The following is an 18,483-nucleotide window of genomic DNA, read 5'->3' as shown; positions in this document are numbered from 1 at the left end:
TTTGTAAGCAGTTTGGTCTAGGACAAACTCTTGTCACTAAAGTATCTATGTCTGCAGTGAAGGGATCTATAAAAATCCTAAGAAACCATCTCTACAGTTATATAGATTGATCTCTTTGCTATGGCGATCTGCTCACTTAAGTTGGGTCTTGCAACCAGTGCTAAATAGACGACTGTGATCATCCAATAGCTAATAGATACAAGGAAATTTTATGTTTCTTCTGGAATTAATGATGTTTTGTTTAGTCTTTTCCAATTATTTGTAATTGTGCTATTTCTTATTCTTTTTCTTCTCCATTGTTTTATTTTTTTTTCCCCATTATAACAACAATTTTATGGTAAGCTTTGTCTTCTAGGCAGCCTTCAGTTGGAGGAAGCTGAATAAAAAATAAAATTTATTCGAAATAATAATATACCATAATATTGTTTTATTTGAGGTTCAGTCTAATTGACATATCACAAGTTTAAAATCAATGACATTTACATATGTAAATGATCATAGTGTATTATGAAAGTTAAAGCAAACTTTTCGCCCTTCGGGCATCATCAGGCAATTTGCATACAATATCTTGTACATTTTTAAGTCTTTGTTGTGGAATGTGTACAAACTGATTAAACACAACCTTTATATAATAATAAAATGAAACAACTATTTATGATTGACTTACGATGAATAAAAATCTAAAATATAAAATACGGGTATACAATATAATATATGTAATCAAATTGTGGCTGAACTGTTGGTCTTATGTTTAAATTATGACATTATAAGACCAGTTCAGCCACAATTTTATTACTTATATTAAATTTTATACCCGTATTTTATATTTTAGATTGTTATTCATCATAAGTTAATCATAAATAGTTGTTTCATTTTATTATTATATAAAGGTTGTGTTTAATCAGTTTGTACACATTCCACAACAAAGACTTAAAAATGTACAAGATATTGTATGCAAATTGCCTGATGATGCCCGAAGGGCGAAAACGTTTGCTTTAATTTTCATAATACACAATGATCATTTACATATGTAAATGTCATTGATTTTAAACTTGTGATATGTCAATTAGACTGAACCTCAAATAAAACAATATTATGATATATTATGCTGAAATTCGTCAGAACCAACTTCTGGACCATGTATAAAGATAAATTAGTTCGCCACAAAATCATAACAATCAGATAGTCACAAGTCACGATGCTGCCTGTCAAATGAAAGTGATAGGGATTTTAAAAAATAAACACTAGTGCAGGTCATATGATTCGTTATTATTATTTTCTTGTTTTCATTTGTGTAAAATAAAAATGACATTTTCTTTCCATGTAAGCTGGCTGCTCAGTTTCATATCAACATTTTCCATAAGAAATAACACTTCCCAGTAAAACTTCTATCTTGCAAAACTCTAACAAAAAATGTCCTTACAACAAGGAGAATACTGGACTCCAGTGAGATACAACACATCTAAAAAGGGCAGGAACACCCAACCACATGTTTGCGGACAATCTCCAAACGAGGCATGAGATACTTTTAACACCCTCATAATAAGGAACTAGCTGTAAATAACACAAATATTGCACCAAAATTCCTTTATCCATAGGAAATGGTTGGGAACTCCTGACAGCATAATCCCTAAACTAATGTTTCTGAAATAACAAAGTCTAAGGATAATGGGCCTCCTGTTTTGGTAAATTGGAGGTTTCACTGAAGAAAAAGGAAAGAAACAGAAACATTTCATGCATGTTAATAAATCTCAACTTTCAATATAAAAAGTTATTTGACTCGAACATATTAAACTTCTAAGAGAATGACCTCATAATTATGTTGGTAATATTGCACACACCTAAAAGAATAATGCATGGATGGAAAACAGGATGCAAAACTCTGATCAACACCCTCTAGTTTCTACAGGAAGAAGTAACAACTGCTGCTTAGTATCATATATGGTACTGAATGTGAGGGGAAAAAAAAAAAAATTATGGGGTGAATATTAGAACTACATCATGGCAAAATTCCTTGTAGTTATCTGTTACATGGATACATCCATGGAAAAATGAAGAATGCAAACTTATACAAGAAATATGAAGAAAAATCGAGGAAAATATATGTCTGTGTATATGCTGATGTTTATGGACCTTAAATGAAACAGTGTTAAAAAAAAATAAAAAAAAATGTATTGCAAAACAGTAGATAGTGCAATACGATTTCAATAATCTAACATTTTTTTCTGTCCATTTTAGATATATTTTAAAAGTTGTATTGCAAGGTAGTGTAAAATATTATGTTTTTTCTCAGTTACATCAGGATCCTCACATTTCCTTTTGGCTCCAACTCGGATTTTCAGTGAAAGACGGGAGTAATAAAAACAGAAATTATTTATTTTAAATTAAATTAGATAGTTTCAGAAAGGTGGTAAATGTTTTATGCACATTATACTTTTGCCACTTTGTGCACTGCTAGACATGAATAGTTAGTTATTCGCTATTCCTACACAAAACAGAAAGATGAATTTCCACAATAGAGCTCTAGTGTTTGAAATGAGGAATCTATACTTTTGCATCCTATTACTAACTCATCCATGAATACTGTTTATCAAATTCCAATCAGTCGATATTAATTTAATATAAAATTAATATTATATAATTCATAAATAAACTGCTAAACTATTAGAATGTTCAACACAAAAAATTTTTCTCAGAAACAGACTACAGCCAATGATTAAACCAATTGAAGAAACCAGTAGCAGCAAAAATATGTAGAATAGAGTGTGAAATAGTTTCTGTGTTTATATAAATGAAAACAGTAACAAGTGCGCATAATCAGGTATTTTTTTAACTGTCGACGTCACTGACATAATATGGTGACCAATTACGGAAAAAGACTTTTCTGTGTACACACTACCGACGTGCACAGGGGGGCAAGTAGATAGAGCTCCCACGTTTTAACACTGGCACTACGTTGTATTTAAAATAACTACTGCCCTTGATTGATTGCAAGTGGTCAATGGTTGAAGCTAGACGGTCGCTTGTCAGATATGCAAGTACATACTGTATACTTCCATTAAAATTAAACCGAATTCTTCTAGTTTTAAAATTACTCGCAAAAAATAAATAAACTATAGATAAAAAAAATACAATGTAATAAAAAGAAAGAAAACTAATATACTGTATATGTTTTGGCACATTCCTCACAACAGCAAGATATCAGTGTCAAAAGATAAAACCGTGTACAACTCATGAAAGAAGGAAGACAGGGTGTGAGAGTGAGAAGGCAATGAGCAAAAAAAAAAAACACACACGTGTCAAGAAACTTTAACAAACTGTGTATGGCACCATAATGTGAAACTATGGCAGTTACAAATATTGTAATTTCATATACAAGTAATTTGCTTTTCCTTTTAAATCAGAGCAGAAGAAAAATCCAAATTTTGAGGAAAGTGATTCTAAACAATTGTGATTTAATTGATGTATGCCTTTCCCCTTCATTCCCCCACATATGTGAATTTTGTCAGATAAATGTGCGAAACTCTCTGTCATTGGTTAGCAACCCCAGGTTTGAGCTGAAGGGGATGAGGGTATTTTTGCTCATATTGGCAGGTATTTCGCGATATTTTGAGACTAGCTGAAGGACTTTGAGATAAATTAGCTGCTTATGTTACTAATATTGAACGTGTCTGTAACTAAGATAGACAAAACCTTAATGAATTTATTAGAATTATTATTTGATCACATCAGCTAGCTGAAATAGCTGGCATGGCAGGGAGTAAACAAGATTGTACTACGAGTGAATAACTTGTCCAATCATAAGTAGTACAGGAAAATACTAAATGGTTTTGTTGATGCTGAGAGGTAGTAATTTTGGACAATAGAAGGGCAACTACTCCGGAGGTTTCTGGTACAAAAACATGTGGGAATCCCTCAATTCAGAATCTCCTGGTTCATAGCCTTATATGCATAACACCTGTCAATGAATATGTGTGACATACACAAATTTAAAATGGTGAGATCAGCCAACGACTCTGTTGTTAATCACAAACATTTCTGCTTTGTATTTTTAAAATTCTGATTGTGAGGTGCAAATATTTTTAAGAAATCATTACAGTGGTTCAGTGCCTGAAGTCTTGAATTCATAATTCTGTGGACCTGGGTTCGCTCCCCGGCATACCCTCAATTATAACTTGTGTTGGGCAAGCCTGTAGTCCAGGTAACATAGGGTTTTTTTCTAGAAGCTCCAGTTCCCCTATGGCATCCCAACAAATCTCCATCCTCTCATCTCATTGCGGGTGTAGTGTAGACTAGCCTCCTTTGACGCACCCTGGGCAACAAATCTGTTGGTAAATTGGTTTACAGAACTGGCTTCATGTGAGTGAATGACAGTCAAGTATCCGCCATTAGTTAAAAAAAAAAAAATCTTAATATCCTGCATAGAAATCCTGATTGTTCAGTGAGAAAGACATTGCTTATTCCACAGAGTAAACTATTGTTCACACTTAATACTCTGTTAACAGGTCTCTCTTAATTGTTTAATATGTTCATATTTTCACATTTTGATACCCTCCACCTTGCTACAAGTGCACCCAACTCACACAATGAGAAAATAGTCAAGAAGTTGTAATGTGTGTATAAAATTAAGTTATAAAAAATTAAAACATGGTCCACAGAATACAGTGCATTCCATTCCAAGGTCAAAGTCACCTCTGATAACATATTTAACATATCATTGTAAACGTCATTAGTGAGTCATTAACTAACACTGATAACCATGTTCAGTCATTCAGCCAGTAGTTAAATTTCCTAATAGTCTTTTATGATAATTTACCGTTACATGTAAGTAGATAACATATCACAAGTTTGTTCTCTTTTTAGTCTTACAGCTTACATAAATGCTAACGTCGTCGGACTTAAAACGATCACTAACAGTCTACGAATTATAAATACTTATTGCTACTAATAGCTAAAAGTCGTACTGTGATTTCTGGAAAGAAAATACATGTTTATGTTGTACAAATTTATATTTATATTTTCAGAGTTTTCATGTAATTAATACATAAAAAGTATTCTTTTGTCTACAATTCGAGATTTAAGTTTCTTTATTTCTTCTAAAAGAAAAATTGTCAATGCTCCAATTTTGTCACAAATAATTTAATGCATACAACAATTTTGACATACAAAATATTAAGAACTTTCACTCGATAATGTCAAAATGTATAAAAACAAGCCAGAAACAGTTTAAAACAATGTTAAATAATAATGATAATCAGATAAAAAGCCATTTATCATAGAAAGTTAATTTTTGAGATAAAATATATAAAATAGTGTGCTTAAAATCCACTGGCACTTAAGGGATCTTATTCTTGAGGTAATTTTAGTTATATTTCATACAAACACGAATCTGCTTCTGAATAATTAATGCAGTTATCCCTCGTGTTAAGAACATCACTACAAACTAAGCATTTTGCCTCCACAGCATTATCAAATGTAGCATGATAGGCAGATAAAATAACAAAGAGGACGTTCTATACAGTCAGATAATTGGTCTGTTTATTATGAAGGTCATCTAGACGCATAATTCAAGCAGAAAATATATATATTTTTTAATATGCTCTAAAAGTCATTTTGATAAAAGAGAACAAAGCACTGAGAAAGTAAATACTATTTTTCAAGAGAAAAAACTTCCAACTTTCTATATTATAAGCACATTAACAATACTTTTTTTAAGAATTTGTTGTGATATTTTTTACAAGAATTTATGCACGTTTTAAGACTCAAATTGTTATAGTAATTTATTATCTAAACTAGTATTTACTTTCACATGAATATCTTTTTTATTCCAAATGAATTCAGGAATAAGATCGACCCTGTATGTATACAAAATTAACAAAATAACTCTTTGACTGTGACCTGTCTGCGTGTTAAATACTCTGGAAAAAGAAAATACCATTAATGCTAAACCAATTTAGAAAAGTAATTTAAAATATAAAAGCAATGACTCGGAAAGATTTGTAATGACATTTCTATAAAACTCAAACAATGGTGTAATTAATGGATAAACAGATAAGACTGACTGAATAAGAAGATTTAAACTGAAAATCTACATAATGTACTTGCAATGGAACACACTGTATCTGCTGCATATGTTCACAGAGTTGCGAACAATGTCTTATATTACTGGGTGTTTTGAAATACTGTGATCCTTGAATGAAACTGAGTCAGTAAAACCCCCAAAACAATAAAAGGCACAACCCATGCACTTCAACGTTATTGCCAAAATGATTATAACACAGGATATGGTTGATAAAATATGATATCTAGAAAATGCACATTACATGTTTCTTTTCTTACGTGTTATGATATTTATTATGAGTAATTACAAATAACCTAAATAATGCTGGACTCTCTGAGCAAGTTTACCTCCTTACAATGATATTTGGAGGATTGAAGAATGCTTCATTCTTCTCTTACGGCTCCGGGCACCAACGATACTTTTTCCGACTACAATGAAATAAAACAACATCCCCAAATTTCACTACAAAGTCTATAAAGTATGTAACTAAATGACCTGAAACATTATTATATAATGTGTATTAATTTATTAATTTAGTTTAGCTTTATTTTGTTTTATCTTCCCTGATGCAATCATCATGAAAAGTTTAAACTGATACGTTAAGTAAAAACACACAGATGCAAAAAATGTAGCACTAAAGATGACCAACAATGATAAATCTTGTTCATTCAAAACATCATCACAGGTGACTAGGAAATTAACAGGTGTTCAAATAATTTTTTTTTTCTAAATGTCAGCGCACGTGTACACACTCTCGCAATCCGCTTTCATATCCGCTTTCCCTAGTATCAATTTGCTCCTCAAGCTCATCGTTGAATCAGCAATAATTGAAGTCATTCCAATTTTGTTCTAGCCCAGACTGGATCGGATATTTCCCGTCACAGTGGGGGGTTTTCCAAATCTCGATTGCAATGCATTGCAGAGTGTTATTTATCTTCACTGCCCATTATATTCATAAGTTTAATGTCATTTAGAACTAATCACCTTGCCAGAGTCTTCATGCCCCTGGTACTTTGGTTTCCCGTGCGTGAATGGAAGGTATCGGTACTTAATCATATGCTGAAAAGAGACAAAGATTGGACAGCATTAATAATAATTCATTCACAAATCATACAGAGAAAAATACAGTAAAACCTCATTTTAAGAACCCCACTTTTAAGAAATTCCCGGTTTTTAGGGATGATTTATTTCCATAAGTTCTAGCATACCATAAAAACAATATAACTGATTCCCGTTTTAAGGGAGAAAATGGGTGAAATTTTGGTCAGTTTTCGAGTAAAAATTCCTTTTCGTTGTATTGTCAAAAAAAAAAAAATCGACAGTTCAAAGTCATTTTTCCACTGACATTTTTTACTGCATGTTCTGAAAAGTATGTTTAACAAAACTACAGAGTCTGCTTTTTGAATGAAGTAAATATTTTCAAAATAAAATATACTAACCAGACACTTAAAAAAAAATGTTTTTATTTTTTTTTTTAATCCAATGCCACCAGGTTGTCTTTTCGACATTTCTGGTCTTCTCTCCTGGCCGTGGCTTAGTTGTAACCCACTTCTGAGGTTGGGGCGCCTGGAAGGCGGAGTTACATTACCCCGATGATGTGATAGGATGATTATGATAATGTAGTGCCAGGAGACGTCTTAAATCTAAACTTAACCTAAATTCCAGACCATGGACGAACACAGGAATAATCCCCTTTAAGGAAAAATTCCTGTGCTCTAACCGGGAATCGAACCCAGGATCTCATGAACTATAGCCAGAAGCTCTGACCACTAGAACATGAGGCTGGTCAGGATCGGAATGTAACCAAGTGTTAAAATACATCTTATCACCAAGTTATAGGCCTACTGTTATTAGGAATAATAACTCAAATTTTTTGGGTTGATTGAGTCTGAAAAGCCTCTTAAGAGCTTCGCCACTAGTTTTAACAAAAATGTAATGTATAGAAACACTCGTTGTTGTAAAGAATATTTCGTGTATGGCATTTCAATGTCCTTGTCACAAAGACTAAGCCTATACACTACTGAATTCTTCATAGTGTAAAGAAATATTCCTTATTATCTCATAACAACAGAAAACACTAAAATCATGCTTATTCAGTCAGTGTAGAACAGACTGAATACTACGAACAAGCAAGATACTCGAATGACCAAAGCTTGAACTTCAAAATGATAACCACATCACAGATAGCAGGGCTAGCTGACTCACGAACGAATGACCTCATTTCATAATAAGAAAATTTTTCAGAAAATATACAATAATCGAGAGAAAAGAGCAATTTATGAACTGACTACCCCTTATTACAAAACACTGTATAAACTAAGGGATATAGAAGTCATTGGTTTAATGGTGAGTGCAAGAAAAAATGTAACTGGCTGGATTAAATTTTCTGAAGTCACTCATACATTCAAAATTCAAATTATAGCTCTGCTGTTAAATTATATGCAAATCAAAGATGCTGTACAATTTTTATCAGGCCTGTCACTCATATTTTGTAAGAGTATTTTGAAAAGTCAACAAATTTTGATATTATCTTTATAGTCTTCCATCTGTTACCATTATGACGAAGTTACATATATTTAGAAAAAAAATTTGTCGCTATCAGTATATGATATGGACAACCACAGATATTACAGAGGTTTTTCACAAAATCATTTTGCTTTTGAAGCCAATGATTCTCTCACTAAATCGAAGTCATAGCTTAACTTTTTGACGACATTGCAAAATTCTTTACAACACAAAAGGAGATCAGAATTAATATTACTTGTGATTCAATTACTCTAGTAAACATTGATTGTTGTCAGATTCAAATTAAGAAGATAAGTGGCATTACTGCAAACTTGCTATATATAAAAGACGCCATTTTTGTATTTTGTTAAAATGGAGGGAAGGGAGGGAGGAATATACATTTCTGGTGTATCGCTAAAATTATATTTTTCTTGAAAATGAGCCAAATTCTAAGAAATTCACTATGCTGCAAGTGCTGTACAACAGTTGAAAATACAATTAAACTTCTCTTGTATTTAACTTTATTGGTTTATTTTACGACGCCTTATCAACTGCGATGATTATGTAGTGTCTGAGTGAGAAGAAGGTGATGATGCCAGCAAAATGAGTCCAGGGTACAGCATTTACTCTTAATGGGTTAAGGGAAAACCCCAGAAAAACCTCAACTAAACGACATTTCATACAAGTTGAGAGGATGCGAAGGCATTTCTTTCCCCTTCTACTTGCCCTGAGTTCGTCACTATAACAGACCGGTAGCTGGTACCTCTTACACCTGCACCCCCCAAGTTGTACACACAAGAAAATAAAATATTAAATAAAGTACATAAATGGATATAAAATACAGGGACACAGATGTTTGACAATTACATGTTTCAGTATATTTCAGTGTCGTTTTTGCAATATTTTCAACTAATGATTAATTAAATAAAGGGATGCTAGTTTGTACAGAGTGATTTATATAGAACTGACACTTTTCTTTCTTTAATTATTCTGTTGGAAATTCATTCAATGACCCATTTTTAGCACCAAATTAAGCAGAGTGTTCTGGAGTTTCGATTCCTTGTCACTAGATGCGCAGATGTTTATGTTTTATTCCTATTGTTGGCAGCTGTTTTCGACATTTTGTGTCAACGTGAAAATGCAGTACACATTAAATCAACGACTCTTCATTGGGCCATCGAAAATCCACATGTCATCCATGAAGCACCTATGCACCCGGTTAAAATCGGAGTTTGGTGCGCAATATCCGCACAGAGAATAGTGGGGCCAATTTTTTTTAACCAGACTGTGAACACTGCAGAGTGCCGACTGATTTTCATGGAGTTTGTTGAGCAACTGGACGATGTAGAGCTGAGTCAAGGATATTTTCAGCAAGATGGCACTACATGCCATACATCAAATGAATCCATGGAACTAATTGCAAGTTTCTTTGACGACCGAATAATTTCCAGGAACCTGTGGCCACCGAGATCTCCGGATTTGACAACGCCGGACTTCTTTCTATGGGATTACTTAAAAGACAGGGTTTACGCCACACATCCCCAGACATTGGACGATCTGAAGCACAACATCACACAGGAGATTCAAGCTACTGACAACAGAGTCCTACAACGAGTGGCCACTAACATGGAACTACGTGTTGACTTGTGCCTTATGCAGGATGGAGGACATTTTCAACATTTGCTATAGAGGTAAATAATCTCCCAAAATTCCTCTACATTTTAGGTATAATAAGTTGTCGCTAGCACAATTCGTTTTGAAACAATTAATGAAAGAAATATGTCAGTTCTATATAAATCACTCTGTATTATGAAGTCAGGGGGGAGCGACACAGTGTAGATTGTCCCATTGTGTATGCTTAGAGTAGCAACTAGTGGTGGAGAAAACATTTATCTTCTGCTGTCGGTAGCTTTTTAATGTGCCAGTTGATATAAACAACAATCAAATGAAATACAAACGCTTAATGTAGATTTTCGAAATATAGATTACCGGTAAACATTTTCAATAATAAGAATTTTCACTATGTTCAAAGTCAATTAGTCGAACGTTAATAAGATAGACAGTAGCATCTTCCCCTTCACGGATGGTAAAGAGTAGTGTTGTTGTTGTTGTTTTTTTCTAATGCCAGGCGTTTGACAATAAAGTCATTTGACCTCTTGCACTCCAATATTTTTCAAAGATATTATCATGACTAGCCACTGAAGCACAGATTTTGAGGTGTTCCGAATCCATTTCTTGGTTTGAGTTGCACAATGGGCAGTTAGGAGACTGATATATTCCAATTCTATGCAGGTGTTTGGCCAAACAATCATGGCCTATTGCCAATCTCAATGCAGCTACAGACGATTTTCGTGGTAAATCGGGAATTAACTGTGGATTTTGATGCAGAGAGTTCCATTTTTTCCCTTGGGATTGAGTTATCAAATTTTGTTTGTTGAAGTCTAAGTATGTAGATTTAATAAATCTCTTCACAGAGTAATACATAGATTTAGTAACAGGTCTGTAAGTAGCAGTGCTGCCCTTCTTTGCTAAAGCATCCGCATTCTCGTTTCCCAGGATTCCACAATGGGATGGTATCCATTGGAATACAATTCTTTTATTGAGTGATATTAATTGAGAGAGCATTTTAGTTATTTCTGCTGTTTGAGATGAAGGTGTGTGTTTAGAGACTATTGATAGAATAGCTGCTTTGGAGTCTGACAATATAACTGCATTCCTAAATTTATTGATGTGGCATAGAAGATTCCTGAGACTCACTTATTGCAATGATTTCTCCATCAAAACTTGTTGTTCCATACCCAAGAGATCTATAAAGTGAGAAGAGACAGCACGTAACACCTGCACCGGCACCTTGTTCTCTGGAGATCAAGGATCCGTTGGTGTATAAATGAAGCCAGTTTTGTGGAGGGTACCTAATATTAATTGTCTCTAAAGACAAATGTTTCAGTATTTCAGTGTTTACTTCTGATTTCAGTATTTCTTCTGTTAAATTTAGATTATATTCTATATTTAATAGAGTTAAAGGGTTTGGTTTAATTTGTAAGTTTCCTTTTAAATTCGGGATATTGATTTTCTGTTTTAATTCTTGAACAATGGATATGAAACTTTTTTAAGTTTTCAATCTACAAAGAGGACTGTATGAATGTAAAGAGTGTGAGTAGAGGGGAAAGCCTATCAACCAAACTGAAATGGGGATTAGGTAACTTGTCGCAACCAGGATTTGAACCTAGACCCACTCACTTCATAATCAGACATGATAACCGTTATTTCACAGCAGTGGACCACTTCTCTTGTTAATTTAAATAATTTTCTCATTATTCACTAAAACCAAAACTCTTACCTATGATGAGGAAGAGAGGGAAGATAATCAAGATTTCTATTGACTTCAAGCTGTTATAAATAACGTACCTTAATTTGTCTCTTCATGGTGATGCAGAAGAGGGTGATGAAATACATGACGAGGATGGGCCAGAACACGGGAATGTTGAAGCAATCGAAGAAAGTGCAGATTATTGCAATTAGCGTTGACTTTGTCACTGAATACCAGAACTTGAACTCGGGAAGTCGACGGATGAACGGTCGGAACTCCTCGTTTGCTCTTGTGGGCAGCTCTGGACCTTCATCTATAACGGTAAATATTATTCAAATAAGCTAGGGAGATGGACCCGCATACTTTTAAGCTGTATTCCAATGTGACCAGGACATCTAGGAATGTTTCAGCACAAGTACCTTCATAGTCTACCGCAGGATCTATCTTCGGAGACAGGAATGCTATGAACAGGTTTAAGTGATAAATTCCCAATGCATAAGTAACAATATACCAGCCCTGAAACAGAGAAAAACAACGAACTGGGTCAGATTACATTTAGCGTGAGAGATAAGACTGTAGAATGTCCGTCTGTTGCTATTTTGTGTATCCCTGAATACCTAATGCTCTATGCCTCTCATAAGTTTTGAAGAACTATACATGCAAGTCTTTTTCAGAACTCAAAGTTCTGATACGTAATAAAGTTTTTGGGAAGATTATTTATTTTAATTCTAAGTTGATTTATTTATTTCATAGTTTCAAACTTTTTCTTCTTTCTGCCCAAAACTTTGTCATCTTATTATTTGTTCTTATTTTGCTTTCTTTCTTTAATAAATTCTTGTGTTATTGTTTGTTTTCACAGACTGTAGTTTCATGACGTTTTCAATTACATTGTATAACATGTGTATGTGTTCTTGTATAGCCCCTATATATGAGTTATACTCGTTGGGGGATACTCAATAAATAAAAAAAAAAATAAATAAGTAAATAAAAAGTTCCATTTAACTTCACATGAGTTGCCTTATGACTTTGAATACATTTTAATAATTTCTTACAATCCTCAAGGTCAACTGTGGGATACAGGGGAACATATAATCCATGTGACAGTGCCTTTTTTTCATCAGTGACCTCAAGGTTATGGGACATGGTATTGATAAGACAGCAAACTCACACAGCCCAGACGAATACAGAGCCAGCATGCTTTTGTCTTTACAGGCTAGCAGACTCTAGTATATACAGTCACGAAGCTCAGTACATAGTAAATATGCATCCAAAGATAGTTGCTAACTACTAGGACCGCTACTATAGCCTCATTACAACAATGCGAAATAGTACCAGCACAGTCTATTGTTCCTAGCACCCTCACAACTCAAGCTTCGTGACTGTATATACTAGACTGTGGTACTAGGTTATCTTCTATCTCACAGCATATGTTTCAAACATTTGAAGACAGTTGCAGGTCACTCAGTAATCTTATCAGTCTACCAATCATATGTGACAGTAAAAGAAAGAGCTACTCGCTAGAAGACAAAGTTAGGTTTATAAAAGAAGTTAAGGCAAATCCCAACAAAACAAAAAGTGAAATTGCAAGAGATCTATAATAAAAGTGTATAACTTAATACAAAGAATAGTAATTAAGAAACCTTTAAGTCTGAATTCATGATTGAAGAAAAAATGTCGCAGTAAATGTATGCAGTGTATTTTATATTAAGCATTCTAGTCAGTTTCTACTGATTAAAACACATTTGGACAAGTTAAAAAAATCCTTAAGTGCTTACAGCTTTCTGTATTCTGTCAAACCGATTCCTAGTTACTCGAAAACTAACTTATATTCAATTCTTATTTGTACTTAGTTCTGAGTTCAGATTAATAAATCATCCCCCTTCAGTTACATACAACCCAGTTCTTAAAATTTTCTACATGATATGTACGGTATCTAGTGATATTTTCTAACAGAAGACATAAAGTGGAAAATGATTACTTACTAAAATTTGACTTGGAAATTTGAAATATCCTATTTGCATATTCCCCATTATCTTCCAAACTCCACGAGGCTCTCTCCCTAGTCAGAAATATTTAATAGACTGTCAAATTAATGAGACACAATTAAAGAAAATCTATGTAGGTTAAGCTGTACCTGTAAGATAAAGACTCTTCCTAGGAAGGCTATTGTCAGAACAGCTGCAAACAACCACCTTGCCAACGAGTAAGGTGTGACATCATCCAATAATTTCTGGTACATCTGAAACAAACAATACAGTCTGTACAGCTTGAATAGCTAGGACAGCTAATCTGTTGTATCTGTGAATACCTGTATAATCTCATGTAAAATAAAAAAAAAATTACTCTACACACGATTATGTCCATGATTCATTTAAAGAAGAAAGAGAAACGATGGCATAATAATGAGAAGAAATTTGGATTACTCTCTTCCACTGCTGCCAGAAAACAAAATGTTTGAAAAGTTGGGGGAAGCTTCCAATGTGTCACATGAAGCATTTCTTCAGTGCTAATTAATTTTACTTTGAAGTAACTGCTCACACATTTTTTTTACATCCTACATGACCCATTATTCCAAGCTAATTCTCATTTTAGTGTGCAATGTTTCTTCCTCAAAAAATGTTACATTATTAAAAACTGATGTATCAAATAGAAAAGGTGTGATTATTTTCCCTTATTTCGTAGAAAAGTAACTATGGCCAAATGGTGTACCAGTAAGTAACCAAAATAATAAACAGTTCATTTAATGGATTATTGTTTCAACATAAATAGGTACCCATTTGTTGTTTAGTCAACAGTTGGAAGACAGGTCTGATAACAAGGCATCACTTACGGGGCAACCAGGCCAGGAGATAATGGGGTAGGGTGGCCAGTTCCTTTCCCCCCTCCATTGCATCCATCGCCGATTAGCTACATATTATACTAATCAGATTTCTAATATACAAACAATTGTTCTTCCTCTGACACATATCGTCAAGTGAGATGTATTGCCTGATAATAGACAATACATATCAGCTAGAACCTCAATCAAAGGCAATGATAGATAGAAATTTAATTTTGAGAGAACATATTTTGGAACTGATACAAAAGAGGGAATATATTTTGGAATGTCCTTTGAATATCGTAAAACTATCCCAGTTTTTACTTTATCTATGTAGGAGATATGATTTGTTATTTAATACACACTATCTGTAAGTCACGCTTTCTCATACATTTGTATGAAGTATAATTTATGCCATAAGTAGACACAAGGATGTGTTAATCTGTTTCAGGGACAAGCACATGATGAACAATTCTAACCTATTTGTCTTTTTTCTGAATTAAATTATATCTACTCATTTTGAAAATAAAAACTTTTACTCAAAGGTTCTGTAAAATCTTAAGAATGCTTAATTTCATTGTAGGCATTTCATGAAGGTGAGACACATTGTCTCATACATTTAAATAGGGTGGCTAAATTTGACAACTCAATCCCAAGGGAAAAAATGGAACTCTCTGCATCAAAATCCACAGTTAATTCCCGATTTACCACGAAAATCGTCTGTAGCTGCATTTAGATTGGCAACAGGCCATGATTGTTTGGCCAAACACCTGCATAGAATTGGAATATATCAGTCCCCTAACTGCCCATTGTGCAACTCAAACCAAGAAATGGATTCGGAACTCCTCAAAATCTGTGCTTCAGTGGCTAGTCATGATAATATCTTTGAAAAATATTGGAGTGCAAGAGGTCAAATGACTTTATTGTCAAACGCCTGGCATTAGAAAACAACAACAACATTTAAATATTCCTGGTGCGACTTATTGTCTCTTTGTTAGAACTACTGTTTGATGATAATATACAATCCTACCTAAAAGTACTGTACTGTCAGTTTCAAGGAATGGCCATCAAACCCTAAAAGTAATGTATGGAAGGAATTGTAAACAATCAGATGTCGATCAATTTACAGATAGGAATGTTAAATGCTTATATTGTCAGGGACGTTAAATGTTTATATTGTCAAATGGACCTTAGTTTCAGGCAGGTACCATTAATACGAGTATTCCTTTAACATAACAAAAGACTTCCTTAAAAAACATGTTACTTACTTACAAATGGCTTTTAAGGAACCTGGAGGTTCATTGCCGCCCTTACCACCATTGGTTCCTATCCCTCGTCGGAAGACCATTGGTTCCTATCCTGAGCAAGATTAATCCAGTCCCTATCATCATATCCCACCTCCCTCAAATCCATTTTAATATTATCCCCTCACTTATGTCTTGATCTCCCCAATGGTCTTTTCCCCTCAGGTCTTCCAACTAACACTCAGTATGCATTTCTAGTAATTTATTTTGAGGCTCTGAAGGATTTTTTTTTCATTCTAAACGTTTAAAACATTCGTAAAGATTAATTTTTTGACCCTACAAAATTATCTGTTAATGTTATAATTGCTTATTAATGAACAAAAATTCGTTCCAGCATCGGGGATCGAACCCAGAACCCCCAGTACTATGCACTGGGTGCTTTAACCACTGAGCTACGCCAAACCTCAATCACCAGCACCAGATTGAATCTTTCTCCTCTGGTACTTTCCCTTAGTGGCCTTACTCCATGTTCGACATATATATTAAGTCAATTGTCACTCTGAGCGCACTCATCTGAGTGATTATAGTGGCCAGGACTCCACAGTATATATGCACTGTTGGCGAATAATCTATATATTTTTTTTTTTGGTCCTACAGAATTATCTGTTACAGCTAAGGCCTAAACTGCCATGTGTAATAACAATGCAACGATGAACAAAAACCACTTACTGCACTGCAGAAATCTAAATGAGAAACAGTAAAAGAGAAATTACTTCTCAGGGCTGTATTGAGGAACAGGAATTAAAAATAGCGAGTGACAATTCAATGAGTGCTATAGAAAAAAAAAGTGTACCGGTACATAAGTTCCCCTCTATGTGAAAACAAAGAAAAAAAAGTAGCAGTAAAATCAACAGTTCCGGTATATATTGATGTTAATATGTGTTTCTTCTTAAGTTAATATACTAGTAAGGGAACTAAGTTGTTAACAAGGACAGCAATGATATTATATCTATATAGGATGATGCAATGCTTAAGCTATTATTGTTAACAAGTTTTAGCGCCTTTATTTGTACAATTATGTTCCCATAATTTCCAAACTATTTGTCCAACCTACAATCTATAGTAATTAGGTACGTATTTGAAAAGGCAATGGTTTCTCACGTATTTTGTACACTGCATATGTAGTATAGCCATCTCTAATATTTAATGGCATGCTCTTAAACATGTAATTTTTTTGCACATTATAAAATTACAAGGGCAATAAATGTTTAACTGTTTCTCTAGTCAATATGTACATATTTGACAAGGTGAAGAAGAATAAAGTATTACTGAAAAAGATTGAAAACTATTTTATGCAAAACACGTGATTATTGTGGCAACCACAGACATCTCAAGGAACTAAAAATTGGTGAAACTTTGGTATCTCCCCACAATACAGAATTCCTCGGCCTCATATCACTTAAATAATCCCCTCAACTAACTCACTTTGTCACGTCACGGACTTGTCACATACTTCGGCCTATTAATGTCAATTAGCTATGCCCTCATTTAACCCAGCTAACTCATAAAGAAACTTAAATCAGACGTCAAACTCGTGTGTGGTGTGGGGCGATATCAAAGATTGGTCATAATATTAATTGCTCATCATATGCTCACATATACAGTGTCTAATTATATAGTTGGTTATATAAGAATGCACATTTTCATACCTGTTGTAGCCGCTTCCATGCTTGAGACAAAACATTCCCCTTTGAATTTGAAACCGTATCATCACCTTGCATCATGATGAATATCGCACCACATCTACTAATTCACTCGTTCAATAAAATACTCTTCCAGGCCTGTGTGACATAAATTTTGTATTAGGTTATGTTTCATAACGGACCATTATACTGTTATGCAACATACTACAACTCACTTTCTTGAACTACTTAAATAACTGATAGTTAAGCTGTGACGGCGAACATGACATTACTTATTTTAGATGTATATATTTAAAAATTACACAACATTTCCCTCATCCATTAATGCGAGCCGTGCCAGAAAGCAGACGAAAGTCGCCTTCAGGATGTTTTCCAAAATTTTGTCCAGTATGAATTTTAATACCATTAGTTGAAATCCTGAGCATGTTACAAGTATTATAGTTATTCACATTTCTTGCTGAAACTATTAAACTGTCATTTTATACTTACATGAAAATTTCCACGTAGATCAACGATCAACCATACACAGCCATAGATTACTAGTCACAGATAAAATAAAATCGCTAAGATATCAATATGGTCGAAATGGCAAACGTCATTATTTCTGTGACAAAAGTAGAACTCAAAGTTAAAGCCACAAAAAAATTACCCAATTCCATTTTAAAGTTATTTAAAACATTAAATCACATTATTATAAGTTTCTGTTACAAGAATAGCTTGAAACTATATATTTAAGGATGTGAAATGTATTGTCACAGCAATCACTGAAATAAGAAGTATCAGTGGAACGTAAAATTGAATAAATCCATTTTATGAAAGGGAATAAGCATTTTTTCAACTGT

At 33.8% G+C, this 18,483-nt stretch overlaps 1 protein-coding gene across 1 annotated transcript; it reads right to left on the bottom strand.

Annotated features, from left to right (window-relative positions):
* Nucleotides 1-1,248: 1,248 nt before the first annotated feature.
* Nucleotides 1,249-18,315, bottom strand: LOC138701052 (protein RER1). The gene is made up of 7 exons (XM_069827598.1): nucleotides 18,131-18,315; nucleotides 17,648-17,779; nucleotides 14,011-14,115; nucleotides 12,296-12,392; nucleotides 11,975-12,189; nucleotides 7,046-7,120; nucleotides 1,249-6,489 (listed from the first exon to the last, which is right to left on the bottom strand). Exons 2-7 carry the CDS (start codon nucleotides 17,720-17,722, stop codon nucleotides 6,445-6,447), a joined length of 612 nt encoding a protein of 203 aa, XP_069683699.1. The 5' UTR covers nucleotides 17,723-17,779; nucleotides 18,131-18,315; the 3' UTR covers nucleotides 1,249-6,444.
* Between the last annotated feature and the right edge of the window lie 168 nt (nucleotides 18,316-18,483).

Source organism: Periplaneta americana, chromosome 6, assembly GCF_040183065.1.
Source record: "Periplaneta americana isolate PAMFEO1 chromosome 6, P.americana_PAMFEO1_priV1, whole genome shotgun sequence".
NCBI lineage: Eukaryota > Metazoa > Arthropoda > Insecta > Blattodea > Blattidae > Periplaneta > Periplaneta americana.
The sequence above is the reverse complement of the archived record's forward strand: the minus strand, read 5'-3'. Positions and strand labels throughout refer to the sequence as shown.